The sequence below is a fragment of the Dermacentor silvarum genome, chromosome 11, assembly GCF_013339745.2.
Source record: "Dermacentor silvarum isolate Dsil-2018 chromosome 11, BIME_Dsil_1.4, whole genome shotgun sequence".
Classification (NCBI taxonomy): domain Eukaryota; kingdom Metazoa; phylum Arthropoda; class Arachnida; order Ixodida; family Ixodidae; genus Dermacentor; species Dermacentor silvarum.
The window spans coordinates 72,861,786-72,885,910 of NC_051164.1; the positions used below are offsets into that span (position 1 = coordinate 72,861,786).

The 24,125-nt window shown below is 44.3% G+C and overlaps 1 protein-coding gene across 1 annotated transcript in view; it reads left to right on the forward strand.

The window, feature by feature from the left end:
* LOC119433883 (receptor-type tyrosine-protein phosphatase kappa) overlaps nucleotides 1-24,125 on the forward strand; it is a 66,493-nt gene that overhangs the window by 11,424 nt on the left and 30,944 nt on the right. Inside the window, exons 4-13 of the mRNA XM_037701166.2 lie at nucleotides 1,081-1,151; nucleotides 2,899-3,103; nucleotides 5,993-6,304; nucleotides 8,823-9,116; nucleotides 13,504-13,763; nucleotides 16,385-16,460; nucleotides 18,690-18,796; nucleotides 19,915-20,101; nucleotides 21,314-21,410; nucleotides 22,892-23,204. Coding sequence (XP_037557094.2) covers nucleotides 1,081-1,151; nucleotides 2,899-3,103; nucleotides 5,993-6,304; nucleotides 8,823-9,116; nucleotides 13,504-13,763; nucleotides 16,385-16,460; nucleotides 18,690-18,796; nucleotides 19,915-20,101; nucleotides 21,314-21,410; nucleotides 22,892-23,204 — 1,922 coding nt within the window. The remainder of the gene's footprint in view (nucleotides 1-1,080; nucleotides 1,152-2,898; nucleotides 3,104-5,992; nucleotides 6,305-8,822; nucleotides 9,117-13,503; nucleotides 13,764-16,384; nucleotides 16,461-18,689; nucleotides 18,797-19,914; nucleotides 20,102-21,313; nucleotides 21,411-22,891; nucleotides 23,205-24,125) is intronic.

The window sequence follows — 24,125 nt, forward strand, 5'->3', positions numbered from 1 at the left end:
CCCGAGGCCAGGCAACGCTAACCAAATTTTGAGGGTACGACAAGATTCACGTGCCCCCATTTTCCCGGTAGGGAAAGGGCCGACGAATTTTTTTATGTGTCTGTCGCCTAAAATAGCGATTCCAGAAAAAAAATTAAAAAAATAATTCAACAGTCTGCAAATGGCAAAACCTCACCTAACCTGACCTTAGTTGACCTAACGCAGCCACTGGTAACTGCATCTTGTTTATAAACAACAACTTCAAAGAGCGTGACACATTTCGCAAAGGAACCACCGGACAGAGCGCTTTGTCCTGTGACTCTTTCGGACTGTCCTGTATTACGCTGCTTAAAGCTGGCTAGCACGAAGTACCAGCCCAAAGGAACACGCTGTCATGGCATGTGGTTGCACAGCTCCCGATTACAACTACTTGGGGCTTCTTAACGTAAGCCGAAAGCACCGTACACGGGCGTTCTTACAATCAACCCACAATTAGGATACAGCAGCCGAGGCGGGAAATTTCGACGGCTTCACGTAAGCGGAGAAATTCAACGGCGACGCCCTTTGCTTCAAGACCGCGCGAGACCACGCGAAGCAACACGTCCGACGTAGTGGTTTCGGACTGTTTAGGAGCGCAACAGAGTGCTGGCCTCGTGCTTCCCGTTCTCCAACAATCCGTGCCGAAATGGCGGCCGCTGTCGGTTGGAAGGGCTTCCAGGCTCTGATTTCAAATTGAAATTTCGACATAAAATGTGCGTTCAGAACCGAGTTTTCCTATGTGCGCAACCATATTGGGCCTCTCCACCCTCAGTTAAGAATGTTTGGATTAGCGCATTATGGCCCGTTAAGGTTAATAATCTATTGAGAATAATTCGTTATACCTTCCGGAATAATTCAAAATTATATTACAAAAATACATATAAGAAGAAAGGAAGTCGTCCAGAAATAGTGATTTTTATTCATCTTTCAAATGCCCCATCGACATATTACCGTTGAATGGCGACTGAATGAAAAACAAATGGGAATATCAAAAAAATATGCAAAATGGCTTTGTAGGAACTGTTGTGCACCACAATGGCAATTTCTTGCTTTCTTTTTCAGCCCCGTTGTCAGCACCTCACAACTTCAAATATGAAGAAGGAACGGACGGAACGGTCAAGGTCACGTGGCAAGTGAGATTTCCGTAAAGAAAGTTACCATTGCTTTCCGTGTTGCACGTCTTTTTTTTTACGAATACCGACAGCTGAAACCACCAAACGCGCTTGTTATGCATCCAAAGAAAAGGAAAACGCGTTGTATTATAGGAAGAAAGAGTACGCATTATATTTCCGACTCCCACCCTCTTCACATTGAAGCATCTTAGCCCGAAGCGAGTGTTCAGTTCAAATTATTTAAAATACACAATTTACAACGAGAAATAAGAGTTTCGAAGCACATATAGCTGCATGAATAAAAAGGAGAAACGCAGCTCTATGCAGAGTACAGAATATGGTTACCCTGTGTCCTGCTATATTTAAGCAGCTCGGCACAGATTCAGGCATAGCATACTTCGGCTACTTTATTAAAGCTATTCCAAAATTAAATAGAAGTGGTAGTAAAGCTCGATTATGACATTAATGCTACCGCATTGTAGCGTTCAGCATATGACTGGTGTCCGCGACGCTACTCAAATGCCAGATACAATCTACAGTAATTGAGTTCTTATGTGCTAAATTGGTCGGAAAGTTCCAACATCAAATTAAGTTCGAACTCAGATTTGCGGTATACATCGCCATAATAGGCACCCCTTGAGATGTGTCGGGACTGGGAAGAATAGCTATGTAAGATAGGGGATGGTGCATATGGCATGGATGAGCAATATAATTATGACACTCAATACCACAGCAGTGTAAAAATTCTTTTAGGGAAGCGATGACAGACGTAGAGACCGAAACTGCGCTAATAACAATGACAATTAACCCTGTTACGCCTAACGTATCATATATACCATACGCTGACTACGGAATACCTCAAGAGAGAGAGAAAATTTACTCGAAGGAAGGCCTCAGAGAGGTCGGCCTGAGCTAGCGTGCTCTACCCTGGTACTCTGCACAGGTGTAGGGGCGACGGGGACTTAAAGGCTGGATAAGGGATAGTGCTGATATAGAAGATGCATGCACAACCAATGAAGGCAAGTGCAGCATTCTGATGGTTATCAACAAAGCCTACAAAGGTCATTCAGAAATGCCATATGTCTTCCAATCGAAACCTCATAAAAGAACGCGCTATGAAGAATCTTGTGTGTGGGCTTATCTTACGTGAGGAGCACAGGTGCCAAAAATACATTTACAGTATGAAAAGAGCAGCGATACGCGGCTCCAGTACGGCAAGAACCTGCACGACGCTTATTAGTGGCCGGAGTCTGGAGGCCACAGAGAATCGCGCGCATTTATTCTAGCAGTATGCTGCTAGAATAACTTCGGCACTGTGACGTAATCATGCAAATCTTAAAGTGCAGCGTATAGTAGCGTGTTTTATGCCCTGAAGCGTGTTGCCCCTGTTACCGATAGTTCGGCAAACCAATTAATAACGCTGCAGTTACGAAAATAGTTTAGTTTACCCAAATGACATTTAGTAGTTTGTTTTTTATGCAGATGTATACTCTCCAAGGCCAGAAATGAAGCCGCACAAGCTTTCCCAATTTTCTTTAAAGTAGAAATGTGTTTGGGAATTGCAAGTTAAAATGAAGGAGCGTCAAGAAATGGCGTTCATTCAACTCTATCGCAAATTATTGTCTTAAGCGCAACCTAAAACGTTTCCGTTGCGTTTCCCTCACCGCGATGCACTCACGAGAGGGCCACCGTTGCTTGTTGCCAGCATAAACGCGTGGAGATTCCGGCGCATAGGTTCTGCATTGCTGATCACCACGCTTTTGTTCAGCTTCCAGAACGCTCCGAATGGCAGTGCGACGCAGTGAGCGCCCAGGTGCAGGTCAACGACGGCGCGCCTCAACACTCGACGAATTTCGACTTCACGTTCTCGGCGAGGCACTTCACTGCGTACCGCATCCAGGTTCGTCTCGCCACCACTCTGGACAAGGCTGGCCCCTGGTCAGACCCCTTCAGGTTTACCACACGAGAAGAAGGTATGGCCATTTGTTCTCTTCAGAAGAATCCATAATTAGGAATGCAGTGATGCTTCTTTCTGTAAGGCTTGCTCGCTATGGAGCTCATGCATGCGTGTCGCAGTGGCTAAAAATTATTTAGCCAGTGACACTGTAATACCGAAGAGGGATTCTAGCAAGACGGCAAATGCAAACATCAATCGCTAAAAAGGAATCGACTCGGCGAGAAAAAAAAATATTCATGCACAAGATGTAGCAGAAAATAAAAAGGGAGAAAACGTACATATGTGCTCTATGTAAACAATTGCGGCAGACGCCATCGCACGATGAATGTCAACGGTAATGCAATTAGAATTGTGTAAATGTTGCGACACACCACATTGGCTACCACCGAAACCTGTAATGTATGAGGCGTGTATGCAGTGAGCCACCTCTCTCGCACTTCCCTCTAAAGACGCTTGCCAACTAGCGCCGCCGCCGCGAAGTTCGCGCGTGGCGCGCATGTGAATGTATGTTCCGACAAGATTGTCTACATACAGGGTCCGTCCTGAAATTAGGGTGACTGAGTATAAAAAACACGCACCTTATATGAAAAAATATTTCAATACACTTAGTATTCTTCAAAATAAGAACCTTGGGCAAGGATGCAGCGAATCCAGCGAGCTTCACGCTGTTTGTAGGCATCTTGGAAGTCATTTTTTGGAATCTTGTTGAGCCTCTTCGTCGCGATACTTTGGACGTCTTGCACGGTGCTGTATCTAGATGTCCTTTCAACGCGCGTTTCATACTCAGAAACAGGAAAAAGTCACGGACACAAATTTATTTTGCGTTTTCGGGATCCCTATAACTCTTCTGCATTCATACGGGCACTTAAACATGTATGGGAATATAGGCTCAGACAAGAATGTGTAAATGCATTTGACATGGTTTTAATTCTACCCAGCACCGGATAAAAATTCAAGCATGACTTTGTAATTAGGAGCGGCATATATATACCCAGTGTCACATACTGCGTGACCCAAGTTGGCACGACACAGGTGGGTCTGGAAACTGGTGTCACCAGACCGGCAGCCCGATGCTAGACAATAGATTTTGTACTACCCAGTGACCCATGTTGGCGTGAAAGAAGTTTTATTTGTACAGGCAGATATGCCGAAAACTTGACGAAGTTCCCAAAGAATGCTAATCGCATAATAAATGAAGCGCTACTTATACGTAATCGTAACCTGGCAATAAAGATAACATCACAGTCATACATGAACTGCATTTAGGGGAACATTTAAAACAGGATTATTATAGCAAAGTATATATAGCGCTTTGAAACAACTAATTTATGAACACGATCGTTTTGCATATTTTGTGTAAACAATAAAATAATTTTGTGTATACTGTTCATTCATTATATTTGTGCGCTTTAGGTAATCTAGAAGATTAAGTTGACGGAATAGGGACGTCTATTTTGTGTAGAGAGTTACGAATGCGTAAACGTTAGGTTGAATAAAAATTACCACTCTTCGGCAATGCTCTTTTGTGAAAAATATTTGTAGCATAGCAGTCGATTTTCTGCGTCTAACAGTGTTAAAGTTAAGCTTTTTCTGCTAAATACTGCAAACAGTGGTCGAACAAGGGGAGTCTCGTGTCGGGGCCAATGTTTTCGCAAGGGAACATGTCTTCTTGGGGACAATATAGGTGCAAGTTTCAGGCCACTGCCAAATGCTTCCATATATTCGGCCACCTTGTCAGCTCTGATAGGTCCACAGGGCTGCTACGGCCTCTCTGATTGCCTGAAAACAGCGCCACTGCATAATTCGATATATGGTGGAAATGGGCGGTGCCCAGCATAGCCGTTGAAATTGTTTTCCCCCTTAATGGCATTTTTTAAGCTTACCTGGGCACCTCTTTACAGAACTCCGTTTCTTTTATAACATTCGTTTTTCGACTCTCCAAAACCGAACTGTGCTTGCTACCTGTTCTCTGCGAAAACTAAGCCCACTTGGATTGGCAGCGCCTGCCTACACGTGATGGTTCTTTCCCATTTTCCTTATTTCCCATTTTGCCACCTTAGCCTAGAATGGCTAGCAACACATTGCGCCCGTCCCACTATCCCAACTAATTGCTGTTTTGAACATTACCACTCACATTATTCTTAAGTACCCGGACTATCTCCCCGCGCCTGGGTACAGGGCAAAGTCAGCTACACACACGCGGCCGCAATTCTGTCCTCACGAATGTTCTGACGAAGACAACTCGAAGTGGTTTCATCATACTGAGGCTTCCTTTGTGCAGATGCTATGATTTTAGTTATTTATCCATTTACATAATTTAAGCAGATACTGTGCACTTGAGGTTCAACCAGGAAGGGCGCAACAGTAACGTAAATACGAGTACTGCTGCACAGTGCTATTCAGGGTCCCCGTGCTTCGAGTTGTAGATTATTTCACCCTCGCTCTGCGATCTACTAGCCTTATGGTTAGCTGAGATTGTATAGTGACCATCTCGGAATGGCCTTAGTCCCGGGTTCAAATCCCACACACGGTCAAAATTTTCTTCAACTGCGAAGCTTTCTTTCGGAGAAACCCGCACGCGTTTCAATTGGCGCTACGTGTTATAATTGGTGTGAATGACAATTTTCCCTTTCATTCAAAGCGTAAATGTGTGTCTTGTTCATACTAAATATTCAGTGAAGCAACCTGGTTTTAATTCGCGTCTTTGATGGTGTCTGGTGCGTCTGGTAGGTAATGTAAACAAGTAACACGAAAGATCAAGCGCGAAATTGTTAATTAGGGGCAAACAAAATAGCTACACTATTGATTCTCTTCGTACATCAAGTAAGTGAATGTTCTTGCTTTCTTTATGACAACGAATCTAATTCGATGCTTTCCACGCACCACGTCAATCGTTGGCGGACAGCTCCCGGCGAAGTGAGCAGCCTTTCCACTGAAAGGTTATCACCGAAGACGTACCGGCTTCGCTGGCAACCACCTGCCGTAGCCAATGGCATCCTGCGAGAATACCACCTGCTGATTTTTGCGGTTGGCCTCAACGGCGTGGATTGTCCCGAGTTTCGAGCGCCAGAGAGAATCAACGCTTCTTTCCCGGCCAACGTGACATCGACAGTGCTCCACAACCTCACCGCTTCGGCGGAGTACAGCGCTTCCATTCTGGCAACGACAGTTAAAGACGGCCCGTGGAAGGATTATCGGCTGAGAACCACGGAAGAAGGTTTGCTATTTCAATGATTATTTGTCGTCGCAGAGAAATTTGCCCGTCGGTTTTCAGTGTTAACTGTCCTGAATGTATAGATAGTGTAGAATATTTCTTGCTCTTTCACATATAGAAATAAAGTTAAATGAAAGAACGCTGTAGTGCATGCAAAGCGGTAATAATTTCTACAAAGAGATACCACAATATGCCACTCACCACTCATAACTGTGCAAATGACACCGAGCGGTCGTTAAAGCTTAGATCATTATGATCAGACCAGAATAATGAAGACTGTCGTATTGCATTCCATTTGTTATAATGTTAAGAAAAGACTGAGTGGCATACCAGGAGCAGTGGAGACACTACGTTGCCAAGGAGTACAAAAAGCATACGCGAATGCCTTAGCAAATATCTATAAAGAATCCGCAGGTTCTTGAATTCTTCACAGGAAATGCGGGAAAATGCAAATGAAGAGATGGGCCAGGCAAGGAGGCACAATTTTCCAAAGCTATGTACGACACCCGTAGATAGCTTGAAAATAACAATTTTTTTTCACTTGCACGATATAGCTACAGAAAATCATGCTCATGCGAGACTCAACTCGAACCTTTCACTGATGACTTGCATCTCACTGTTTATTGTACATCATATATACGCTGACTGCAATTTTTTAGATTGCTCAAAAGCATTTGATAACGAGTGTCACAAATTTCTAATTCACAAACTAAGTCATTTGAATAATGATACTAACCTTTTAAACTGGATCGAATGCTTTCTAGTTAATCGCTCACAGTACGTTACTGCTAACGGTTATGATTCCTTGATGCGCTCTGCTGACTCAGGTGTACCGTAAGAGTGGCTTCTCAGTCCTTCGCTGTTCTTAATAAATATTAATGACCTTCCTTCCCAATATTTTCTTACATCCATCTCTTTGATGATGTCTGTGTTAGTTTTAGAGATATTACTGGCGATTCTGATAGTAGCCTTCATCAATCCGACCTAAATATGATATCTAAATGCTGCAGCTCATGGAATTATTACCAAATGTGAAATTAAGCGCGCATCTAGGACACCTAACACCACCCATGTTTATTATTCAAATAACCTTCCTTTCAAGCAGGCCAACCTGTACAAGTACTAAGAAATTCGTATATCTTTTAAGTTCACCTGGGCAATGCACATTGACCCTGTTGTGACCGCGCTCCAGGCTACTTAAGGCCGAATTTTTTAATGCTCCTGAAGCTTTAAAATTACCCTAGTAACACAAACGTAATTATCACCTTAGAACTAGTTCAGAATAACTCTGCTCGTTTAATTCTCTCTCGAAATATAACAGAACTGCCGGCACAACAGCCATGAAAACTATCCTTACAATTCCATCTCTTGCAGCGCGACGTAAAGCTTCCCGTTTAACATTATTTCATAAATTTTCACCATGAAACACTGCATGATGTATTTGTTTGTACTCCCCACCACGTACGTATCTCGTGGCATTGATCACCCTTATAAGGTCCACGTCCTTTCTTGCAGCGCATGTGCATTTTCTCACGGATTGATACCTCGGACGTGACTAGAGTGGAGCCACCTGACGGCAGACATTGTTCCCATTAGTGACAATTCCTCATTTCATGATGTCTTAGTCAAAATTACGTACTAGATTGCGGTTTCACGCACTTGCATATGTCATATTTTCTTACTATCTTATCTTTTTTACTATTTACTTGCGTAGGTAAATTGGTACGAAGAAATCGTTTTTTTTTCTTCTCGAGAACCACTGCATCGCATTGAGAAGGTTTGTTACAATTAAAAGAATAGTTAAAACTTCGTGATTACGTAAAATGGATTTGCGATTTAAGCAGTAATGTTTTATAAAAATTGTAGAATATTGCACTATTAAAAAAAAACTACCAGGGTTACAACTACATAACTCGGCAATAAAACACGATGTCAAAATTCAGTAAATGCACTTAATAATAAATATAAACAGACAAAATCTATGTGTTAAACACCGCTATGAAGTATACGAATAATTTGGGAGTAGGACATCTGCAAAATTTTTGTAACAATGTGACCCATTTATGTATAGGCTGTAAATTATGTCAAATTTCTCCGCTTTAGACGCTTTAACGGATTCTGTTTACAGAACTTCGATGTCTATTTCTACTGTAGAGTTACAAATTTGTGAACTTCATGCTTAATTGTTCTTAGCCTTCACAATTCTCGGGCATTTTCGTAAAAACTTACAGGCCCTAACTCGAAATTCTACTCCCAAGAGTCGCTAGAAGTCTCCAGCGGTTCTCTCATGAAAGCGTTTCTGCGTTTTACATGTATATGTATAGGAAAATCGTAGCTGACCCGAGCTAAAGCTTCTTTTTAAACAAGAACTGGGTTTTTCACGTTCGTAACGTACATATACCAGTCAGTAATAGGAACCGACTTGAAAGGCAACTATGTCCCTAAGCTGTCTTCATGTTTCAGGAAAATATAAAGGCGTTATTTTTTTCGAGGCCTAAACAGCGAACTCTCTTTCCCACAGTCCCGGAGGGTGCTCCGCAACGGCTCACCGTGGATCGAGTAACAGACCGGTCAGCCGTAGCGTCCTGGCAAGCTCCCGACTGCAGGACTGTCAATGGTCCCATCACCAGCTACGTGGTCCTTCAGACGTCCGCGGAGCATTGGGCGTCGGACGAACTCTCGAAGAGACAGGCTGAGAACACAATCGAATTGGGATCCCTCGTTCCGTTCACGGAATACAAGCTCAGCGTGTCGGCTGAGAACAGTGTCGGCGTGGGCCCCGCTGCTGACGTCACATTCAAGACGACTCCCAGTGGTACGTCCATACGCAGGATTGCTTGTTTCAGTAGGGAATGGAGAGTTTTGGCTCGTCCGTAGGTGTATCACTGTTGGCGGAATACCAAATTACCGGTGACGTGCATGGTAGCGACAATTGTTGTAGCGACATGTAACGCAGGGGGCACACGAAGCTAATACTGCAGTGATGTACCGTATTTTCCTGAACTGCTGGTGTAAAGCTTTGGTAGCGAGGTAAACGGTAACGCGCGATCTCTTGGTGATATTTCTTCGACGAGAACGTACTTACGCAGCACAAACGCGTTTCAAATGCATCATAGTTGGACAAAGCGTCAGTAGATGCCACTACCAGCTTTTCTACGGCCGTCCACGCCCTGCGATAATCCGTGCGTATGCCACTGATTCAATTGTAGAAACATATGTATTCGTGTGTCATCGATTCAAGCACGTCAATGCTAAGTGTGTGTGTGTGTGTGCCTGTGGCTGTGCTGCATGTCTATGTTCTTATTTGTCATTTCTATCGATTCATTTCTGAATCGAACATTGTGGAATAATCCGATGGAAGTTGCCAACATTCCCAGTATCAATCAATCGATCATCAAAAAATTTTCGCTTTGATGAACTGCATCTGATTGCCACCTAACAGGGATCTTTCTGTTGTTAACACAATACAGCTACCTTATCAGGGTGGTGTCAGCATTGTACCATGGCAATTGTTATTGTTTTTGTTAATAACTGCACACAGATTGATAATAACTTAAATGTGGTAATAACTACCACATTTAAGAAACTTGGCTACCAACTTTCCTATAACTACAGACACACATATTAGCGACACACAAAGGTACAAATTCTGCAAAAAAGGTACATTGAAACAAGGAAAAAAAAACCTGAAGCAGCAACCGATTGAGTGCGTGTTCAATAAACAAAGTTCATGTCCACTGTTTAAAGAAAAATACTGCTATCCGCGTAACACATCGATGTCAATTTTCCAGTATAGTCCTTAAGTCAGAAACTCAATATACACCGAGTTATAATCTGCAAATTGAATCAAATAAATTACCTTGATGCACAGCAATATCAGTCCTCTTCCTCTTACATGCGAAATATGCTGCGCAATGTAATATACGCGGAAAATAAACGAGTTCGTTCTACTCAATCCAATTTAGACTGTCAGAGGCGTAAACAGTGACAAGCAGAGTCGCAAACACCGGCAGGTTATCAGCTTATTAGAACATTGATAAGAGACAGTGGGTACCAGAAGCAATGAACGACCAAATGTAGCGCTCATTTAACCACGGGAACACATCGCACAACTTTGGTAGTTTGAGCAAGACGTGAAAATAAAAATGCAAGGGGGGTTGCACTTTTGCGGGTACATTCGGAAAACCCGTTTTAACTATGCGATGCCAAGCGGTAGAGCAAAAAAAAAAAAAAGTTTGCAGATCTACTCGCGTGTGGAATCTCAGTAGGAAATGTTTCGCGAAGCAAGTAAATAAATACCACGCAACTGATTAAACCTATTCCGCGCAGCGTTCTGCCGCAGAACGATAACTTGCTCTACCTGTGAAGACGGCAAGACGCGGAGACCGCCACCAGGTGACTCACGTGACCACGCATTGTACTGGGCTCCCGAATCGCCCCCCTTTGCCATGACACTGTATCCAGAGTCGGAGTGCAGACTAAAGCATGCCGATGCTGGAGATGGTGCAACAGTAAACTGCAATTCACTCCGTGAAAGGCCGACCAAGCAGACGCGCCAATTGCCAAGCCTTATAAAAGTAGGCATATGAATATTGGCTTTATTCAAGCAAATAATTGCGCTCTTCATGAAGTACACGGGGTGATCATGTTAAATTTCTCCCGAATTTTTAAATATCGCCTGTTGCAGCTAACATAATTCTAGTGCATGAGCTGAATTATATAGAGAGGTAGACATTACCTGCACGAGAAATCGAAACAGATATTCAACGAATTACCAAAAATGTACTAACTACTTTTCTCATTATTTATTTGCGCCGCATATTGCAATTTATAAATTGTAGCCAGTGAGGTCACAAGGCGTATCGAATTGATATCAATTTCGAGAATGCAGCAAAATTTCCATAACCACAGTAGCGATCCGGTTCTGTTTCGCCACCTACCGGCGAAACGGAACATTTCAACTGCCGAAACAAAGTTTCTTGTGCTGGAGCACTTGAGCACAGCGTTCTAAATCCACCTACAAGTATACACAGACGTGTCATTGTGCGCACAAACAGATAGCTGTGCAGCGGCATTTTGCATACCCTCCCCCTGTCGTGTCATGGTCTGGCCGCCTGGATCGCGTCGTTTCTTCTACAACAGTAGAAAGCGCCGCAATTACCGTGGCTTTGCGGAAACAACGGGCCTTTTTCTGCACGAAATATCGTGGTGCTGACGGACTCCATGGAGTTTCAGCGTTACAGAGGTTACATCGTGGCTTAACTCGATGGAAATTTACAAGGCAATCTCTCGCACTGATTAACGACCTAACGAGCAAAGGATTTAACGTAAAGTTCAATGAATACCATCCCACGTAAGAATTGATGGAAACGAGAAAGCTGACACCCTTGCACGTCTAGCGCTTTGCCAAAAGTGAAAGCTCCAAAACTTTTCGGAACCCTAAGGATGCCATCCGCGTTCACTTTAGAGCGATCTACAAGACTCCAGACGAAGCCTGTGTGACTCATGGATTTACTCGCCAAAAAAGCGGCGCTGTTGTACCCCGTCAGAACCGACTCTGCGTGCACCCCAGCTTGGTTATTCAAGACTGGGCGTTGCGCTTCCCCGCTCTATGACGTCTGTGGTGACGTTGGCGACATCGAACATTTCATTTGGCTATACCCGCAGTTTGACACAAAGAAAAGCGATGGTCGCCAACATGCAAAAGAGCGGTCTTACGCACAGGACCTTTGAAGACGTCGTTTTCCCCGGAGGGCCCGCGGCAATCAGGAAGAGAGCGCAACGACTGCTGGTAGCCTTCCTGTGAGACACGGAGCTCATCGACACTCCCCTGATCTCAGCTCAAAGGAGGATCAGGCAGAACAATTGGCGGCTATGTATGCCAGGCTAACCCCGCCTGCTTCAACATCATCACCACCGCCACCACCACCACCGGTTCGGGGTTCATGGTTCGGACTCAGGCGTCGCAGAGAGGGTAGCTTGCCTACGCCGCCGGAGCGCCTAACGTGTGGTAGCTGGCCTGCATTATACCACGGCGTCACACGAAGCTGGCTAAGTGGACCCACCATCGTCGGTCTCTGTCACCGAGAGTTGCTTTTTTGTGAGGTGATGAGGTCAGGAGGTTTGACGGAAACGAATTGATTTTACATATTTAAAACTCGCAGCTCTCCATGGATATCGGAGCACACTTCCTGTCGAAGCACTTTACAGGTCTGATTTCACTACATGTCTGAGCACGCACACGCTAGACCACTACTCCCGAACGAAATATGTCCTTTTTTAAAACAGCCGTTTCCCTTAGGCAACTGATGACCCTGATGACCCTAGGCAACTGGATGACCCTGTCTCGGCCAATCAGAGGGGTCACACTGTTCACATCACTCCGCCAATGGTCGCACCACATTGCTGGACTCTGCCTCTGGACTCCGCCTCTGATCCGGCATGAATTTGCCACACATTTTCTTAGGTTCTTTTTGACGGCTATGCCGTCTATACGGGTTGATCATTGTTAAGTTTTATGGAACTATTAAAAATCACATGTGGCAGATCGCGTAATTGTCCTTGTCCTTAAGCCGGATTATTCGAAGAGGCAGAAATTACTAGCACGAGAAATCGAACCCCATAATAAAATATTTAACGAAAATTCATTAATTGCTTAATTAATGACTATACGGTACATATTGCGCTTTATGCATTGTAGCCGGTGAGTTTGCAAGACTGATCCACTTGAAATGGAAAGTTCCTCAAACGGCGAGTCGCGCGGCAATTTTGCGTGATTCACGGGCTTCTGTCACGCTCGGAAGAACACTTTTATGCGACACGTATTGAGCAACAGAGAGCCGTGTTGGGAGTTTTTCATGTTGCTCTACAATTTTCTCATTGACACTTTTAATCTAATTTTAATGTATGAGAAGCTGAATAATAAATTAGGGCTAATTATCTAATTAGGCGGGATGCAAGAAATAATCTGAGTATCTCCAAGCGACGGCAAACAAATTACCTTGGTTCTGTCAGCTACGTGGCATTCGCATATTTTTAAATCTTAGTGCATGATAACTGGGACACCCTGCATAATCTCTAGATAACCGTTCGATACACGATGCGCGTGCATTATTATTACGACCGTTCTCTACAAACCATCAATGCTTCGCAATAGGTAGACGTCAACTAACACTTAAATCTGTCTTTTTTTTTTTACGCAGTCCCTCCACCTCCCGATAACTTGACCGTGTACAGTACAAGCAGCCAACACCTGGCCCTCAGCTGGAACCCACCATATCCGCCGCACGGAGTGCTCGAGCGCTACTTGGTACACTATAAGCTCACGCGAGAGTCCGTTTTCCGGGACAGCGTAACCCTGACGCCCGACCAAGCGACCTGTGGCGGTGATGCAGACGCCAGGATTGGGCAACACTGTGCCGTTCTCGGAACGCTACTTCCCAAGATGGAATATCACGTGTTTGTAAGCATTGTATAGTATATATCCAACAGAAGTATGGAAATCACAGTGAAAGTAATTTAACAGCGGAGCTGTTTAAGCCGGTTGTTAGTCCGTTAGTCGTCCACAAGAACTGTGGGCTGATCTTGGCGGTAGCCCATAAAGTGTCCAAGCGCAATGGCACATACCCCTGTGAACTAGGGAAGCTGAGCCTGGCTAAGTCTAGCTAAGCATGGTTAGGACTACTTAAGCTTAGTCAGTAATTGATAGCCCATCGATAGCCAATCAATAGATAATCAGCAATTGATCAATAATCTATAAATTCCAGCAAATGCTGGGGATGACTTGGTAGTGCTTATTCTAGCCCAATTACGTAGTCAATACCTTGTCAATCTGTTTCCAATCAATAGCTAATCGATAATCGATCAATAATCTATAAATTCTAGCAAATGCTGGGGATGACTTGGTGGTGCTTAGCCTAGCCCAAATACGTAGGCAATATCTTGCGATAGCCAATCTATAGCCAATCAGTAGATAATCGATAATTGATGAATAATCAATACATTCCGCAAAATGCTGGAGATGACTTGGTAGTGCTTGGCCTAGCCCAAAAGCGAGGAATAGCTAGGTGCCCATCAGCCCCGCTGCAAGCTACGCTATCTTTTTATTGAACTTAACTAATTACTACCTCCGTAATAAAATATTCGTTCACGCATCTTGATAGAAATCGCGACAAAAAGTTGCGTTCAAAGGTAGATCTGCTCTAAACGTAAGTAACAAGCCTCTGCTATGGAAACGAAAAGTCGTAGATACTTTCATAAGACTATGACTATGGTATTTGGTTTGTGTAGTTTCCACAAGATATTCGACAGTATCGATATTATCAAGAATGACTTTTCTTTACTCCGTTATTTATTCTTTTATTTCTTGTTTACACCAACAACACATAGTCCAAACAGGGAGGTCGGTCAACACACACCGTGAAAACAAGTGAAAAATCCTGAAACATGTGGCCATGAAGCACAGATGATTATTGTGAGTTTAAGTCTCCGAGTCACTTAAGCAGTGCAATTCTCTTTTAGTGTGCCAAAATTATAAGAAGTCGCAGTTTCGCCCGAAAGGCGAAGCCTCGATTGCGATAGCAAATTAGTGGACAGCTATACGAAGTAAGGATAGCAGTTTTATCAGCCGCACAATCTTGTAAACATTCGCTTACTAACTAAATTACCAACCACGGTGTCACGCGCGCACAAGCAAACATGAACACATCTCACTTGATGACCGCGCACACTCGCTGTCAAAACGCTGGAGTGAGAAAGCGTGGCTGCAGCAACGATTGAAATGACCTTCGTGCTGCCTCTCGCTTCAACGCGAACTAAGCTGCAAGAACACAGCGCACACGAATCTATCAGCACTCCGTGCACTCTGTCCCCGTCGCAGATCGTTTTCAAGATTGGGTCCACGCGGTCGCGCCGTAAGCAGTGGCCCTGGAGTAGAACACCCCCATCCCTCCCGCACCCCCGGTCCCTTGCGTGCGAGGGAAGACGGCGTGATACCTCCCCCTTTCCTCCCTTGCGCGCGCAAGATTGAGCCACCTTCGTCGGCTGCCCCTCGCACGCTTTCACTCGCACATACAGCATATTGCGCACGACGACGATGCTATCGCACGTGGACTTTATACGAAAAATCACGGCGACGCCGAAGGCGACGACGCTGGCCTAAATGCGCCTGGAGTGTCCATGTAACTGCTACTGGAATAATATTTGTTGGGGTTCGTTTGGGAAAGGTACGGTGTTGTCCCGCCAGAGGTAACGAACTAGTCTAGTTGATAACTAAGTAAATATAAGAGATGGCAAATTGGATAGTTTGTGCAAGCAGCGTAAAGAACTTCACCCTTTGTTCTTTTTCTTCGAAGGTTTAGAAATTAGTTTAGAAACAATATTAATAACTTTTGTTAGTTATACGAGAAAAAAAAGGCTCTCAAATTTTGTCATTTGAAAGATGACAAGGTTTTCTAAGCATTCTTCTAAGCAGTGGTCTGATGTAGATGTCTGAAACCATGCATTAACATTCCTGTAAGAGCCAGACAAATGAACATTTCAACAAAGAGTTTCTTACTTTTTTTTTACGTGAGAGCGAACATTCCTAAATTCGTGGACATAGCTTGCGGAAAGCTTACGAAGAAATGTTGCTTATGTAAATGCCTGTGTGATAAAACGTTACAAAGGGCACTCCCAAATACTGGTAGATAATTATATATTCAATAAAAGGCGACGATCCTAACTTGTAGCTACAGCCAGCCCGAACTGACCACCTCCTGTAATGTCGGGATCACAAACTGCCCGACAACGCGTACTTTACCTTCGAACTGAACACAAATCGAGACTGCACTCACCTTTACACGAAAGTCTCCTGCCTGACCGATCTTCTGACTCGTGAACGATCCTGACGGTAAATAAATCACACAGAAAATCTAAGGCACAGGAATAGTGGGAAGCACGAGATAAAACACATAGTATGTTTCATAACGAGACCTTTGTAAATTCCTTGTCGTAGTTACACTCGGGAATTATTTCTTTGCCAGACGTGAATGACTTGCGGTTGCCTAACAGATTTGCTTTGTTGGTTGCATAAACAAATTCCAGGTGGTTGCCAAGAACAAAGACGTGAGCACGTGGAGTGAGAGAAGCAACTTGGTCACGGCTGAGACACGAGAATCGAGTAAGCTATGCAGGCGGCGCCGAATTATGTGAAGTCCTGTGCTATTTTTAGGGACTATTCTTCAACGAGTGGCCTTCTCGACGGATTGGAGTGAGGGCACTATGGGTAGTGCGGAAAATTTTTTTTTGTTTCTTACAACCTTTCTTCAAAGTACTAATAATGTACGTCCCCTTCAGACGCAAATGTATTCTGTCCATTTAAGATTTAGCTTCATCACATCTCTTGTACCATTGCAGTCATGAAAACCCCACAGATTCGAACAAATTAGGAATTTTCAATTCTTCAGTTAGCTTTATCAAATTTATGGAATGTAGACACCATGCGAGAACTTATTGCAGGGGCGGCAGATTGAAGAATATAAACTATTTCATGTCTAGCATATTTGGAAAGTACCTATCAAGATACTTGACGTAAATGACTCATGTAAAACATTGTGATAACAAATCCAAGTGAATCCGCTGCATGAACATAAACTGATACCGAGACTAGATTTCCATGCCATCGACCGTCCAACTAATTTCACTAAAGCACTTTACACTTATTATTCAAGCTTGCAGCGCAGGTCCAATCAGAAGTGTTTTGTAGATGTTTGCGACGCATTTTAAAAATCATAATTTTAATCAGTGCTTCCGATTTTCACGCACTATCTGCGCATGCGCAGTTGTGTGCAATGGGCCCGAAGGGGATGTATGCATTTGCAATTTGTTTTTATTCCATTATTAATATTTTTTACGTTGTACCGAGTGAGCATGCGTGATAACCTAATATGATTCGTTTGTTTTTCAACTTAGAGCTTAAATGCTACATCGCGTTATCCAACATGTCGTTAATTTTCATTTTTCGATTTATAATCAGCGTTTTTTTTAGTAAACTTATCACTCATAGCGCCTTAACCCATATATAAGTGAAATGCTATAGCAGCAAGCATATGCTTCCAACGTTTCCCTTTGATCCACTAGATAATTGTGTTAATCTATCTTCGCCACTATTCTCTGTCATGTGCGTTGACAAGGCGCGGCATACTTATCGTTGCGGCCCCACAAACTTTTATAAGGATGCAGCGTTAAAGGACTTTGGAAGTGCGCCCAAACTTTATCGCCGATCTTGTACGAGATATAAAAGTAAACAATAGTTTCTTATTTCCATATCGTGGCGCACAAATCTCGTTCGCTCATTAATTTATGTAATTCATTCCTCCCATATGAAACGATCCTCTGTAGAATGTCCACAGCATGTTGTACGTTTTAATTTATTTCGCCGTAATCATTTACATTTTCAGACACAAACATAAGAAAAGGGAATAGACTGGGGTGTGAAAGGCAGGAGAAAAGCTGCGATTTAAAAGCAGCTTGGCTGGCATCACTTCCTAGCGAAACAAGGCAGCAACATCTCGGCTCAGTAACAGTGCCAGTGTGCGATGAGTCGCCCGCACTTTATTTTCCAGACCATATATATTTCTTGTTTCTCCAAGAGGCCAGGAAAGTTCGTATGGGTGCAGCAAAAAGTAAAACTAAGGCCTGAGTTGTTTTTTTTATATACTACGAAGAGTGCTGCAGAAAATAACAGTGGCGAAAGAAACTCCAAAGAAAGGAATGTTTTTTGTTGCTGTAGAAGCTGAACCATAAGGCAACTTGTAGATCACTATTTCCAAACTACGTCAGCTTCTTTCGCTGAATAATTGAACAGAATATTATGCAGGCGAAGATAATGCCGAATTTTAATTTTTGAATATCGCACGGATATAACGCCTTACTGGTGACGTCGTCGCAAATTTAGTGATTTCATGATAGTTAAAATGCGCTTCTGTGTATAGAAAAACCCATTCAAGGCTGTCCGCCTGAGTTTTTGCTTACCGTAGACTGTAATGTAAGACTTTCTCCCTAGACTATACGCTTTCAAGTTCTATGACGCTACAGGCTATACGCTACAGGCTATACGCTACAGGCGATACGCTACAGGCTATACGCTTTCAAGTTCTATGACGTGACGGGTAGCTAGTGCGGAAATTTGACGGTCGCACCGCCACCCGTCTTTTGTTTCAAGTAGGGTCTCGTGGACACACAGAAAAAACGCGGTCATATTAGGACTGACTTAAATAAATAGGAGTAAGTACCAATGACGCACGACTTGGCAAACGCCTTTTCCCTTTGAAGCTTTTGTGAAAAGCGTACTCTGCAGTAATGTATATTGTTTTCTTCGTTGTTGAGCAGCAGTTACATTTCTTTCTAGAGCCCGGGCCACCGTCTCACGTCTCTGAGGGCAAGCGAGACGAGTCAGTAGTGATCATCTCCTGGAAAGAGCCAAGCCTTCCAAACGGTGTTATCCTGGGCTACAGAGTACGTTGCAATATATCTCTTAAGTCGGCTTTCAATCTCACCTCATAAAGTGCACCTAATCTATCACCTAACCTCCGGTAAACCAAGCAAAGTGGTCATTTACATCTGCACTGACCTTACATATTCCCCATGCGGCACAGCCCCATGACGATAACAAATATGTCAAGCCAAGCCGGCGACATGCAAATTATTCCTAGCTCCCGAAGTCCACAGACCTCAATGACCAACTATGGTGTCGATGTGCCACTCCAGATGAAGCAGCACACATGCAGTGTTCTCTCTCTCTCTATTTTCTTTCTGTTCACTACGTAGCCTCCTTTCCCATGCGTGGAGTAGTAAACTGGGCGTGCCTCTAGTAAACCTTTCTTTGTCTTCTCTGGTTATCCTTACCTTTCTCAACTCTCTTTCTCTGTCTCTCTCTCTGGAACACCTGTTTCTTTTTGTCGTTATAATTTCCTTTTTCATGATGTGCACTGATGCAGCTGTGGCAGAGCCAAATCAATGTGACCTGTGCGTCTCATTGCTTTCCTCCACCACAGCGTGGGAAAGCTACGCGGGGCTTGCATAAATTAGGCTGCACACCTACACCCCGAGGATATATTGTTTGTGGTAACCTTCGCGTTTCCAGAATTATTTATCAGTTGGTGCGCCTTTGTAACTCACGAATTTACTTTCGGATGTCATTTCAGCATATCGATGTACTAGGAGGATCATCATCATTCCATTTTACATCCACTGAAGGACGAATGTCTCTCCAATTGACCTCCAATGGCTTCTCGTCTTGCTACAGCTATCACCATCTCAAGCGTGCAATTTTCCTAATTTCGTCACACCACCCAATCGCCTGCCGTACTCGACAGCGCTTGCCTTCCCTTGGCGCCCGTTATCGAACTCTTACAAACGATCGCTTATCTGCCGTACGTAATACATGGTCTGGCCAGCACTATTCCTTCCGTAATCTAAACCAGAATACCGGCTACCTCCGTTTGCATCCTTAGCACCGTATTCCTCTCTCTTAACGTTAAGCCAATAATTTTTTTTGCATTGTCGCATTACTGATATTACGGTTCAAAAGTGATCAGCGACTAACCCTCGCGCCCTTTGTGTGCGTGCTCTAGGTTACCTTGGTGAACCAGCACCTACGGTCTACCGAGAATAACATCTCGATGGAAATTCCCGCGGAAGGCAGGCAGGCGCAGTTCAGCGACCTCACCCCTGGCACCGGCTACGTTGCTCTAGTGGAAGCAAGAACAGCCGCAGGATACGGCCAACCAGTGGAAATTACCGTTCGCACAAGACCCCGCCGTAAGCAAACACCGCCTATCATTCTCGCCGTTGGCATATATTTCTTTATAGCTTTCATTTTTACGTACATTCCTTTTAACACGATTTCCGAAAGTGCCCTGTTCGTGCTGCGGTCACGAAAGCAAGGCTGCAGTAAGGAAAACAGCCGCTACTTCGAACAGAAAGCTGGAAGCAGTGGCTGCATAGTCATTTTAGCTCAATACGACAAGCGCCACGCCACACGCAGAAATAGCATGCTCTTAGAACCTAACCCAAGCGAACGGTGTCGCCAGAGTTCTCTCTTCAAAAAAGGTCGTTACAAAGGCGTGTTTAAGCCTGTCGTATACTTGTTACCGGTACAAAATAGCAGAATGGCGGAACAAGGCAGATTAGATCAGCGGAAGCCCGGTAGTTGTAGGAATGTTCATAAAAGGGACAAACTCTCATCCACGCGACTGTAGCACGAATCGAGAAAGGAGACCCATACGGGATTCGCAGGAAGCCACATGGGTTTCAGCCGGCTACACCGATATTTCGGAGCCGCTGGCAAGCAATAGCAGCGCCTCCTCTATTTATTTTTTTTTCAATGCCAGTGCAATCGCCCGCTCCGGAATGGGAGCCGCTGGTCCGCGTTAGTTCAGTGAGTTGCCGCGATGTGACGCTACCCAGAGGGTACGACTGCTTGCGTCACGCGTGCGTCTGAGCCAATGAGCGCGCGCCGCTGCCGTTCCGGAGCAGATGCGGTAGTGGTCAAGATTACATACTCCGACTTCCGTCGAGAGGCGCCACCCAGGATGTACTCTCCGCCCCGACCGTAAAGCAAGCGCGAACGCTAGCCGACGGGTGAGAGTAGGAAAGGGTAATCGGAGAGGGTGGTGAACCGTTGGATCGGCCGCATCTGGCTGGCATTGAAAAATAGAGGAGGTGCTGGCAGTAGAAAACCTAGTGGCGCCACCTTGTCATTATTAATGCAGCTAGAGCGCAGAGAATTATAACTGAGACGACCGGTAGTCTACATGAGGCGTATTGAGCGCACGCGCACGAACGCGCAAAAATGAAAAAAAAAAAGCTTTCTAACGCCTATTTGGGCTTCAACAAAAGATCATCACGAGATGCCTACCAGCGCAGATGCTGCCGTTCCTTGTCTTTGTTGTTGCCCGAAATATACATAAGTGCTTCATATAATATACATAAGGGCTGCTTGTTTTTTTTTTCTCTCTCCCTTTTGTGCAGTACCAGTCATTGGGACGAAGGTCGAACTGATGACTGTGGAAGAGAGTGCCATTACTTTGCACCTGGCACCAGCCAACGATGAGCCTGACGACATTAAGTATCGTATCGTTCCCCACGAAATAAGTCTCCATCCGTCTGACACTTAAAATACGCAATCGGAAGTGCTTTTTTTTTTGGAATTGCTTGCAAGATCAGGAAACGTCGCCTATACTGGGAAATTGAGATGATTTTTCCCGTTTCTACAAATATCAAGAATATCAGCTTGCTAGCCCGCAACGCAGTCAGCGTGTGACCTTAAGTTGTATGAAGAATAATAAATAAGTAGCTAATTACGGGTATTGCAAACAAAATTAGAGTAGCTGATGAAAGCCAGAAACACAGCAACGCCGACCTCACGCATTTCAGTTGTTTCTCTATCAACTTACCCTGAACTTACTTAGCGAAGCTTCTCCTACACGTTGAAGACAGAAACGGCTGTGTGATACACAGGGCATACTTAAAGATACAGCATTTTTCTTTTAGCGGCTCTTGTTTTATTACACTACACCAATGACCGCATTTCAGTAGTACGGAAAGGAAATGAAACGTTGCTCATTTCGAGTGATTCTAGGTAATTTAGTTAACCGTGCAAGGTAGTGCGCTCCGAACAGACTCCGAAGAGACTCCTAGAGTATTGGTGTGCGTGCGTGCATTTCGGAGGCTACAACATAAAATACTATAGCGGACGCAGATGGTGCTGCGTGCGTCACATAGTAGTAGTATTTTGAGAATGTTTTTTTTTCATTCTGTCAACGCATTTCTTCTTTAATGAAACAATATTTTAGAATCATGGTTTAGACAACTTGGTATAATTTCTTTTTATCTATTCCGGACATTGTTACCCCGGGAGCCTCCGCTACTGGGCATTGCCATGAAGATGCTTTCTGAGCCATGTGTGAATATTTAGTTGTCTCAGGCGATTGTCTTGATGAGTTCTTCACGCGTTATTTATTCGTACATTTCTTCCTTAAGTTGCTTGATGATTTTAGTAGTGACCTACCTCCTTCCCTAATACCATCCGAATCTTCCTGTTTCGTGTCTCGCAAACGCCCAGCGCGCCTTCTTTATTTAAGTTAAAGGAGCGCATTACCGCCCTCACTCTTTATCGCGTCACGGCGCAAGGGGCAGCCAGCAACGAGGTGAAAGAATTTGACCGATGCTAGCAGCTGTTCGCTGTCTATAACCCGCAGCTGCGTGAATGTAGCCCACATTTCCTGGCTTTTTCTCCCGAACGTCTGTTTCCTAGCACTCGTTATTCAAATGTGCTTTTTCCTATGAATGCGTAACCATAAATGGAAGCAGCTAAAGAAAAAAAAGGATGTCACGGCTACCACAAAAAAGTTTGAGAAGATTATAGAAAGAAAAGAATAACTAAATGAACCAACGGAGTTTGGAAACAAGGAGGGCAGACGGTGGGTCGGGAAAAGTGAAGTAAGCAAAACTAGAAGAAAAATGTAAATGTGATGCATGCGGCTCCCGGGTCACGTTGCACGACCGAATGCCGTTTAACCTGGAATCGAACGCTTCTCCCGCTTTCAGGGCGTACTACGTGCTCGTGCAAGGACACGACCAGAAGAAAAATCGCTCGAGACGTTCCGCGGATGGCCCGAAGGACGGCGACAGTGGAGCCGGAGGGCTCCACGAGTGGATGGAAGGCACGCCGGACTACAACGAGTCAGTGGCCATGAACCTGTCGTTCTACATGGCAGCCAAGATGGCGCCCGAGGAAGTGCGAAGCAGGGGAGACTTCACGGTGGGCGATGGCCTCTACTATGGCGGATACTACAACGCGCCCCTGGTCCCCGAGTCCACTTACAGCGTCGGGCTCGCCGCCGAGGTCGACTTCGAAGGCGTGAGTTCGATTCGGTCCTTAGTTGGCGATGCAAGAAGGTTGTACGGATGCCCGAACTCCGAGTGCTAAGATTTGGACATCCTTAGCCCTAAAGAGCGTAACGTCAGACCAAGAGATCGAACGCATACAGAACAAAATAAATCTTTGTTGCGAGTGAGCGCTTGTGCGCGTCCCTGTCCATGCTTTTGTTTTAACTTGCGCAGTTCAACTGCTAAAGGTTCTGAAATCTATCCGAAATTTCTGCTGTACCAGAAACAATTGCCAAATACTGTGAACATGTATATTGTGGGAACATTTATATCTTGCGTGTACGCGAACATTGGCAGTAATGTCACTGTATAGTTGTTTTCTAATGTTTTTCAAATATGACCATGATGGATGCAGCTATCACATCGTAGGAGAGAAGTAGCCGGCTCCACATATAGACACCAACTTCTCCCTAAATACCGCGAATAATAACAATAAAAAATAAACATCCATGGCACCGTTAGTACTAGACATTTTGTCCACAGTTTCGCGATGTTTTATAGTGGCGCTTTATATCGCTCTTCATTGATCATGCAGATATCAGTTATCAGTTGAAACCATGTGCTAAAATGTATCGGACGCCACACGATCAATTTTTATCGGACACTCAATCCATGAGAGAGACAGAGAGAGACGATAAATTATGATAATAAGGGCTCCAATTTGTATAAATGTGGCAAATTGCCTATAAACGCTTGACTTGGCTCGGCTCATGACGGGCACTTGAAGCGGACGCTGAATCATGTACATTAGCCAGCGACTATAGGGCAGACATGCTCAGTAACATCAGTAATGCCGAATGTTCGACTGCAATGAAATATTTGAAGTAGGTCAACATTGTATTCTCAAATCAAGTACTCGGTCTGAAAGCACAAGTAGTGTATGGTAATTGAA